The following is a 10,801-nucleotide window of genomic DNA, read 5'->3' on the forward strand; positions in this document are numbered from 1 at the left end:
TATTGAAAAAATCGTAAAACAATATACAAGAGTTACGGCATTATGGCACCATAAACTAGAATGTAAAAAAGAAATTAAAATTTTCTAACTTACCAACACAAGGATGTTGTAATCTGTAGTCATGATTATGTGAATTAGAGGCAGGTTGTCCAGTATGCGGATTGTGTGCATGACGGTTGTGACTGTGGGCATGTACACTAGGCACAATATTATGTTGACGACAGTGACTGTTATCTCTATGATTAAAACGATCAGGACAGGCTCCAGTTGCACAATGCTGAAAGTATCAAATTATAGCATTACTGGTTAAAAAATGTAAATAAAAATGTTTTGTAAAAAAGATTTTACACATTTTCAATATCAGTGAGGTAATTCACTTCTCTAATATATATCGCAGTGAATTTCCTTTATTACACAACTTTGTTCCTCCATTAGTGTCAATGGACAAGCTCTATATTTTCTCTGAAGTATATTCCCAACAACTGAAGCAGCTAAAGATATGAACGTGGAAACTTGCAATCTTTGGACAAAGAGTATTTGCTATTGCCACAGTGGAAAGATCGAATTAACTCCCAGTTGAACTTTAATTGTTTTGAGACTTCTTTGTCAATCTTATAACAAGGGGTGCAAAATAAGAAGAGAATTAAGACAGTGCTGGGGAATAAATCTCAAGATTGACGAAGATGATCATAAGAAAACCATCTGAAAATTATTCCAATCGAGTGCAAGGATCTTGAAATTTTAACCCCATTTGCAACTATCTTACATGAGAAAATATCGAAAGGTTGCAAGAGCTGTTGGTACGAGGTTATTTCAAGCTTAAAGGTGTATGTATAGGATATTAACCTACCCGAGGTTGATATGGTAGAGAATGGCGGGCAAAGCCCAAGCGTTCTCTACCATATCAATCCGGGGGAGAGTAGGTTTATATCCGACATATACAATGCCATTTCACCCTTAATTTTAATGGGCTCTTCCATTAAAAGGCAACAACGATTGGATAATTGCTCGATAGTTTCCGCCAAATAGCGAAAATTACCAAAGTAATCACGTGCAATTACGTTTTTGTTTATACGTCGCCATTTTGGACTATTGAATTGAAAGCAAAAACAAAATGGATAGTAATACGAAGTCAGACGAATAATCAATCCTTTTTAGCCAACATATTGACGATGGAATAGATGTGAATGCAAATATCGACGAGGATCTATCCAAAGCCTGCAGAAAATTTGGACCAAAAGGCATTCTTTTCCAAGAATTCTGACAGTGAACCATGATTGAAGGTTTTCAGTATGTTCAGAGAAGGATTTGACCGACTGTTTTAAGTGGACTGTACCCAAAAATACTTTACAGAGGAACTCTTGGGCGATAAATACTTTCAAGTCTTGTAGTGTGTGGAGAAATAATCGCAATGTGGAGGAAAAGAAAATTCTGAAAGATGTCTTAGACATGGATAACCGATCTAAATACATGTATGTCAATAAGTACGCCGTCTATTTCGGTCCTGAATGTTAGAAACTGTACCATAACAAATTTTAATTGTCAAAAGAATAAAAATTTATTTCTGTGTTTTTTTGTATTATTTCGATCATCTACGTCATCAGTGGTTGATATGAGCCGAATATATTGACCTGAGATGACGTCATTAGCGGTTGATATGAAATATCAACCTGTCATGACGTCATCAGCGGTTGATATGAACGAATATATCAACCTATGATGATGTCATGACAGGTTGTTATGAGATATAACTGGTATGGACATCAAAGGAAAAACTACCGCCAGTTGTATATTTCCAAATAGTAAGTCAGGATAAGGACCACTCTTAAACCACTGGCGAATGTTCGTTTACACCTCACTTTAGAATCTATATGGTATTGGACGTACACTTTTAAACTGTTGACCCAAATCAGGTTTTAAACAAATTTTACTGTTTATTTCGAATATAAAGAAAAGTAATAATTAAATAACATTGTCAAATCTTTTTGTATCTTTAAGGTATTTATGTATGTTTTGAATGAGTCGATTAATTTGAAAACTGCTTAAGTTATCATTACCCCATAATAATGTACTAATATTAATGTTAACATGATCTGGCGTGTTGTTTACCAAATCGTGGCACTGTGTCTTGTAATTTGGACAGTCAAAGAAATAATGCCAGGCATTTTCGATGGTATGGCCGCATTGGCAATTTTGATTTTGGACCAGGTTAGCTTGGTATAGATCCGATTTCAATGTACTGCAGTTATGGCGCAGTTTTGTATGGATTATCACATGACACATATTTACGTTCCCATGTACATAGGAAGTCTGAAATAGTTTTTGTGTTTGGTTTAGGTTTGATATTACGTTTAAAAATTGTCTTATTTCTCGATGTTTTAGTAGTAGTGTTCAGACGATTCCAGGCTTTGATGGTAGAGGGGAAGAAGGATTTTTGGAATGTTGTTGTTCTAGCAAGTGGTGGCTTTAGGTTTTGAGGGTTTCGTAGTGAGTATATAGTATTAGGAGGTTGATATTTGTTTAAGATTTCAGATAAGTACGTAGGACATTGGTTATTGTGAATTTTGTATACAATTGTGAGTTTTCTTTGATGTCTCCTTTCGATCAAGTTTTCTCATCCTGTTTCGAGATATTTCGGTAAACCGGTAACAATGCGGGCAGCTTCTAATTGGATTTTTTCTAGTTTGGCGCAGTCAGGGTCATTACACCCATCCCAAACTTGGCAAGAGTATTCCAGGTTAGATCTTATGTATGTTTTATAGATTATGTTCAGTGAGTTTTTATTTAATGAATATTTCAGCTCAAAAACATATCTTTTCAAAATTCATTACAAAAACAAGCCAACAGTGAGGCTGATGTCCCCCGCCAAACCCCCCGAAAAGATGACACATATTAATTAATTGCACATTTATCTTTTTCAAAAGTATTGAGTAATCAAACTGATTTTCTATGCTTAGTCTAAGCATAAAATGTTCACTATCAAACTCAGGTTTTGAAGTACCTGGCAGTGAGTGAAACTATATACTAAGTTTCATCACTCTCCGTCAGTTATAATCAAAGTTATCTTGTCTCAAAGCATCGACAAAAGAAATTGCTTAGTTCTGCTTAGCTTTAATGGGAAATATTAATCATTGAACTCAGTTAAGACATTTGCCTAATGAACACCTATACCCCAATTAAAAGCAGAATTGTTATGTTCCAAATTCTTGACCTAACAAATTGCTTATCGCACCTTAGCCTAAGCAGAAAATTCTCATCATCGAACTTAGTCAATGTATTGATATAATGAATCTATATACGCAGAATTTCATCTCTCTCACCCAATTAGAATTAGAACCAAAGTTATTGTGTTTCAAAGTCTCAACCAATCAAATTGCTCATCTCTGCTTAGCCATCGTGGAAAATCCGCATGAACGAACTATGTCAAGGCATTCATGTAATAGACACATACACCAATTTTGAATATTCTACCTCAATTAGAAGGAGAGTTATTGTGTTCCAGAGTCTCGACCAATCAAATTGCTTATCGCTCTGCTTACCCTGAACTGAAAATGATCATTATTGAACTTAGTCAAGGTATTAATGTAATGAAACTATACACCAAATTTCATCACTCTCACTTAATTAAAACTAAAGTTATCGTGTACCAAAGCATCAACCAATCAAATTGAATATCTCTGCTTACCCTAATCAGAAAATGCTCATCTTTGAACTCCATTAAGACATTGACCTAATAAACAATTGCACCAAGTTTGAACATTCCAGCTCAATTAGAAGGAAAGTTATTGTGTCCCAAAATGTGTGACAGACAGACGCATTTTAATAGTGCCTGCTTTCTTCGAAAGGCGGGGGACAATAAACAACCTCCTTAAGAGCCAGTGACCTTTTATATATAGCTATGTATGTAGTATGAGCATGTTTTGTGGATTTGGTGATAAATGGACATACAATACTAGTCAGGCAGAAGTATAAAATTAATCCTTGTGGGCTTTTTTTCCACTCAAAAATCGTGGTGTTTTTCTCATATACACTCACAATGGATTATAGTCCACGAAAATATGAAATTTGCGGCGGATTATAGACAGTGGAAACATAAAATTTGCGGCGGATTATGGTCCACAGTGATTCAAAATAGTCTGAGTAATCTAGTTCATACTGTCTCAGCATTATTAGAAAGAAACACATATTTAATGGAACAATATCATGAGTATATTAGCCGTTTTAGTTCACCGTACCATAAAGCACATACAGCAATCGTCGATGTCATTAGTTAATCCGACAAGCATGTTTCGTGAATTCTGATAACATTGTCTGAAAATGGACGACAATAAACATATTTAGACGGTAGCGATTTGCATGTGGATGTCGGAAAAAAATTGAGACCTCTAGAGTGTCCACAAGCTAAAAAAGTGATCTTTCGTACAATCTTTTGGACATAAACATATATAATTGTATACAAATTGTGAACTAAAGAGTGTCCACAAACAAAATGTGAATGGATACACTGACCCAATGACGGACGGACTGACAGGGTTGACGACAACATCTGTCCACATGAAAATGAAGGCATATAAAAATGGACTCAGTTACTCTTTCTAGCAAAAGCAGAAATTAGTTTGTAATGTTTATGAAAAGTTGTTGTCATCGAACAGATATAAGAAAATTAATCCAAGTTAATGATAACATAAGTAAAGTAAACTTACCCCATTACACGTAAAATTGTGATCCTGACAGTTCACATGGTCATGCATCCTACAGGTATGGGCCGGTCTTGGATTCTGTAAATGTTGAGCATGTGCTGGTGGAGGTTGATGAAGATGGTAATGATGCAAGTTAGGGTAACAGCGAGGAATAAAGGGAGGCGGAGGGATATTACTGCTAGTAGGGTTAATAGGGGGAGGGGGAACAAGTAAAACTGGTACTGGGGAAGCAGGGGTTTGGGTGGCGGCAGCAGGTAGTTCAGTGACTGTTTGACTAGCTGTACTTGCTACATTATTATTTTCTGAAAACAGATCAGATAAAATTAACATAATTAATCGCATGTAGATAGTCGACAGCAAAAATTATGAACCACTTTCATAAACTTTATGTTTATTGACCTTTGCAATTTCTGTAAATTTCTGGCCTTGGAACTTGTCTTCTAAATCTTAAAGCATTGCAAAAGTTATTTGGTAATGAGGCCCCAGGTTACACTTGTCTTCTAATTATCAATATAATTAGTTTCTGATTTGTTAATTCCAAAATTTTATTCAGCCTAACCCAAGGGATAAGATAATTAGCAGCATTGTATGAACAGGTATTGGAGGTGTGTCTCCTCACGAGAAGTGTATGACATTATAAATGGCAGATGACAGAGACATCTTAAATAATCACCCGTCAGACTGCATTATTTTCATTATAACTGTTTTGAGGTTTTAGTCAATATTGAGTAGATCTTTATAAGATCTCTTATACACACGAAGTAACTCAACATACCATCATCTGACTCAGTTAAATCAACAACAACTGTAGCTCTTCCTGATGATTCTTGGCGATTTCTAGTTCTGCAAACAAAATCAGTTTTAAAGAATCAGAACATTTTCGGAAGGTACATATGTATCTACAGGAAGTTTTTGTGTCAAAGTTTTTATTTCAATATAAACTAATTCTTTTTCGGGATAAATTTAATACTGGACATTCTGTTCAAAGAGTTAATTATCACTAAAAGATACAAACCGTGATGTTTCAATGCGTACAACTTCAACATCACTATCATCTGTTCCATCAGATATATGTACATCAGGAACAATAGGAGATTCAACTCGCACACCTCTCTCTCTAGGTTCAAATTGTGTAGAATCCGGTTCAGCACTTTCAATGGAAGCAACATTTCTACCAAACTCTGTCACATTGGAAACATTGTGTCTGCAATCTGACTTCGGTACTTCTTGGCTAGATGCACAAGTTCTCATTGGTTGTTCATTACAGTTAGTAACAAAATCATGATCTGTATCCATAGCAACAGTAGCCTGTGTTGGTTGTGGCACTTGGGGGACTGAACGAGCAACAGCAGCCGAGTCTGGAATAGGTCTGCTGTTGTGAGGTCTTCTACGATCTCTTCGAGAAAACGCAAGATTATTTAAATCATAATGAGCTGAAGTACGGCTAGAAGATTCACCAGAATTAATTGATCTGGTGTGTTCATCAGGTTTGGGATGTGACCCAGGTGTGGAATGTGGCACCATTATATTCCGATCTTCCCTTCTACTACCCTCACCATTCACTGCAGCCATGTCAATATTATCAGTACCAACAGACCTTGATGTAAAACGATCTGCAGCTCGATCATCATGAGACAGCTCAGATTTACCAGTATTTTGTTGTACACCCTGAGATGAGACCTGTCTACCATTATTGCCACCAGCAGGTACACCATTACAGCGTGACGATCCATCTCGTTTTAAATTAAATATTCCATACCGTCTCCGATCACTTGTTCTATCTTGACAACATGAGTTACGAGGTAGTGATGGTAACGGCAAATTAAACAATGCATAAGGATTTGTCGAGTCAAACATACCATCAGGCCGAGGTGGCTGAAGGTACATAACCGGAGGTTGATGTCCTCTTTCTCGTCTTTCATTTGCATCGGTTCTTTGAAAATTCATCTGGGTGTTATCTTCAAAATATGGCAAATTTGATGAATGATTACATGGGGGTAATGGTCGGTGTTTTTTGGGTACACCTGCCCACATATTACAGCCATCTTCTTCTGAAGGACACATGTAGGTAGGTCTATTTGCTGCTCCCTGCCAAACAGCATGAGGATTAACAGGACTATTTGATAAATTTGATAAATGACCCATGTAGTTACGGAAATCTTCAGTTAAAGTTGCATTTTGAGCAGAGACTGTTTGTACAGCATCAACAGTTACTGAAAAAAAAATTACATTAAAAAATAAATGACACTCATTAATTACATGCTCATTATATTTTTAATAAAGCATCACACAATCAAACTGCTTATGTTAAAGGGGCATTATGGTAGAGAGAGAGAAAAATTGGGTTTAACATCCACTCGACACAAACTAGGTCATTTCGGGACTAGCACATGGTTCAATTTTATTTCAAAAATTTACTTGCGCATAGGGGTCTTTAGCAGTGGGAGGAAACCAGAGGACCCGGAGAAAACCCACAAGGTTGGACAGGCGACCCTACTCCTTGTCACGTATAACTGGGGAATCGAAATCCCGCCAGTTGACTCAATGACAGAACTTATGATACAGTGTACACATGCTAACCATTCGGCCATATGCTGGAAATTTCAGTCAAATTGCTCCACTATGTAAGCTGATTCTGATAAATAAAAATTATAACACAACAAAAAGATATTCTACAATTAACACACCAAAAAGATCCTTTATCACAACAAAATATATCCTTTAACACACCAATGGCGATATTTACCTCTATCTTCACGATTCTCTACAACATTACGATTATTGCTAGCATCTAATGACACCACATCAATATCCTCTTCTGTAGATTGCCACATCTCTTCTTCACCGTGTGTCAACCCTTCAAATACATACACAAATATTTCTAATGATATCTAAACAAGGGCTTCACTATAAATTATCTGAATACAAATTATCTTAAGTGACACAGCTGCTCCTAGGCTACTGTCAGAAGATAATTGAGAATTTGAAGATAAGAATCTTAAAATTGCTGCATAAAACATATCTGAGTAAAGTAAAAAAAATCTTTTTACAAGATTACCCCAATTCATATTGGATCATATCAATTTTACGAGCAAAAAAAAATGTTTAGTACAGTACCTAATGTCTGTTCTACCAAGGCCTCTGCACGTACATTCAATTCGGATTGTATACTTAGTGGTAGAGGAGAAGCTGTCAGATGGGATGGACCTGGGGCATCCAAAACAGCTGTCAATGACTTTTCACCTCCATCTACTACTATTTCTTCATCTTCCTCCTTAAAAATCAAGATATAAATCAGTGACGGAAGGGAGCATTTTTCAATAACCCTACCAAAGCAATTTTGGTTAACTTATGGATAATCCTGAAATAACTGAGTGCTGGTATATTGGAAAATGGTTCCAAAATATCTCTTTAACTGTGCTTTTCATGAGCTCAAAGGTAACACAACAGTTGTCCCATGACCATCCAGAATACCTAATGCAATTTCAGCAAACCTACATTAAACATAATTTTAAAAAAGCCAAGAAGTACTACCTCCTTAAGAGCTACAGGCACCCCTGGTCCTTGCCAAGGTGCACCACTGGATTCCGGTAAAATATTATTTTCCATGGTGCTTTTACCTTGGCCTGCAATAAACATAAACAAAATAATTTTTTTAATAGTGTAACAAATATGTCTAGATTTTTCAATATATTTTTTGTTTTAGAAACATTACCTCTAACTTAAGGAGAAATCATGATGTTTTAAGATATTAGTTTATTGGTTTCTTTATTTTTACATTGATGAATGAATTTATTGTGTAGTATGGAAACTAGATTGCAGTTTTAAATAAACACACAGGTTCATAAAAAGGATCCCATCTTTATTAGTCAAGTCAGAGCAGAACAGTATGACGTTAAACCCCATTTCATTTCTAATTTCATAAATAAGAGAAATTAAATGAACTTGTTAACTAATAATAGTACTGGTAGTGCATTGGTTAAAAATCTAACATTTTAGACTCTGGATTTAAAGAAACATAAACCCATTTTTGGCTTAATGTGTTGAGAGAGGAATACATTATTGGCTATACATGTATCTGAACACTGACATTAAGTTTCAACAAAAAGATTGTTATCACATCAACAATTCTAGTTTTTACACAAATCAAAGTTGTCTAGTCATTTTAAGGAACTTAAAGATACATTGGCCGTTCTCACTATAATAGTTAAAACTAGATAATGTAAATATTGTAGCAATTGAATTTTGGGCCTAGCCTTGATCATCATTACTAAAGTCACTACGATAAAAAAACATAGTCTTGATTATCCATTGCAGGATTAAATCATGAATGGAGGTCGAACAGTAAATCCGAACCTAATCCAATAAACATCACAGGCTAGCGATGATATTGAGAGTTGATTATGGTCTGGATATGTTAATTAATGTCTAATAATTTAGATAACATTTCAGGCCTAAAGAAAGACCTTGTATGTTTAAGTAAGGACTGATTAAAAGTAAAACTTGAAGGCATATTTTACTGTTTACATTAGCAATTTTATAAGGCTTAATGGGCGTGGATAGAGCATTTATTGATAACAATACATAAGGTTACTCGTTGTTAATTAACTGGGCTGTACATATTGTACTTATCCAAAGCATAATATAATTAAAATCTGTACTAAGCTAATACTACCATCTGTTAATGATAGGAGCCCATGTATTCTACAAGATCTGTGTACAAGATCTTTGGTAAGGATTTTGGACAATGATGCAAAATGTAAGCTTATAAATGAATCCAATAATAGTAATAAGCAGGAATTAAAAACACTGTCACCCAAACAAGCCGACGCTGACAGCTATAAATATATATTAAATAACAGGCAAGTGACAACCGCAACGACAGTGTATGTAAACTATAGAAACAGAGCCTACATCATCACTGTCATATTTGCTGAAGTCAGAAGTGTTTAAACAATCATTTCATAACTTTAAAAAACATTCAGCCTGAATTCGGTTTAGCATTTCTTGTCATTTTATAAAACGTTATAAATTACTAATCTAATTAGTTTGGTGGCGAACTGTAGTGTAGGACGGCCCTTGTACTTGTAATAAATAATTATATTAAATAGATATCAAAGTAACAGCAAAACTATTATTTTAATACTGCTCTCGGTTCAGAATAAACATCTGCGTGAACTCAGATCAGAATGACTGATTAGTGCGGACATGATGCGATATAAATTCATAAATGAATGAAAAAAGGAAAGCAACTTTTTCTACACTAAATGATTTGATTTTGAACAAATAAAGCATACAATAGACAATTGAAACAAAATGTTTCTTCAAGATATATCGGTTACGTGTTTTATTACCAGTTTCAGGAGTTGTATCAGAGTAATGTAGCCAAGAAATTCATCAAAATATAATAAGGCCTTTCTTCTTCGAGACCAAAAAGTTGACGGCCATTGCTCTTACTGAATTATTTTTTCGTTTGTGATTGGCTGAAATTATTGTTTTGATGTTTTGGTTTTTGAGTAAGGAAAGTATAAAAAATGTTTGTACATTTGTATTTATTGATGGTTATAGATAGAAGCTACAAGGATAATATTAAAGGATTTCCTTTTAAAATTATAAAAATACACTCCTTTAGCATTTACTGCGTGCAATCGAAGGTCATCACAAATTGTAACACGAAAATATTATTTAACGAAATACGATTACCGGTATTTGAATCCAATAACCACAAACCCGCGAACTAATAAAATGCCAGACTTGATTATTCAAGCCTATTATATTGTCCCCGGTGAATGCAACTAGAATGAACAAAAGGATTTTAAAAAAACATAACGACGGGGATAACCGACTGTGCGATAATTATACACTTGTTAGCAAAAAGTCCTATAATAGAATACCAGTGTAGTTTTCTATAGAAAAACTATAGAGTTTTGTGTGGGGCGTGTCCCATTTTCTATAGGATAAAATTTTATAGTATTCTACAGAATTTGGGGGGCCTGTAGGAAATAACGGCCCCAAATATTCTACAGTTTCTGTAGCGCATATCCTATAGTTTTTCTTACAGATTTATGGGAAATTTTCTATAGGAAAATACTACAGTATTC

The 10,801-nt window shown here is 35.0% G+C and overlaps 1 protein-coding gene across 1 annotated transcript in view; it reads right to left on the reverse strand.

Annotated features, from left to right (window-relative positions):
* The window catches only part of LOC126815552 (uncharacterized), a 28,907-nt gene extending 18,745 nt beyond the window's left edge, over positions 1-10,162 (reverse strand). The window contains exons 1-8 of the mRNA XM_050541248.2: positions 10,055-10,162; positions 8,235-8,326; positions 7,818-7,974; positions 7,447-7,557; positions 5,716-6,913; positions 5,476-5,543; positions 4,704-5,002; positions 94-277 (exon numbers count right to left, since the gene is read on the reverse strand). Of these exons, the coding sequence (XP_050397205.2) occupies positions 94-277; positions 4,704-5,002; positions 5,476-5,543; positions 5,716-6,913; positions 7,447-7,557; positions 7,818-7,974; positions 8,235-8,309 (2,092 nt within the window). The 5' untranslated portion in view covers positions 8,310-8,326; positions 10,055-10,162. The remainder of the gene's footprint in view (positions 1-93; positions 278-4,703; positions 5,003-5,475; positions 5,544-5,715; positions 6,914-7,446; positions 7,558-7,817; positions 7,975-8,234; positions 8,327-10,054) is intronic.
* Positions 10,163-10,801: the final 639 nt, after the last annotated feature.

This window comes from Patella vulgata, chromosome 3 (genome assembly GCF_932274485.2).
Source record: "Patella vulgata chromosome 3, xgPatVulg1.2, whole genome shotgun sequence".
In the NCBI taxonomy this organism is placed as follows: Eukaryota; Metazoa; Mollusca; class Gastropoda; family Patellidae; genus Patella; species Patella vulgata.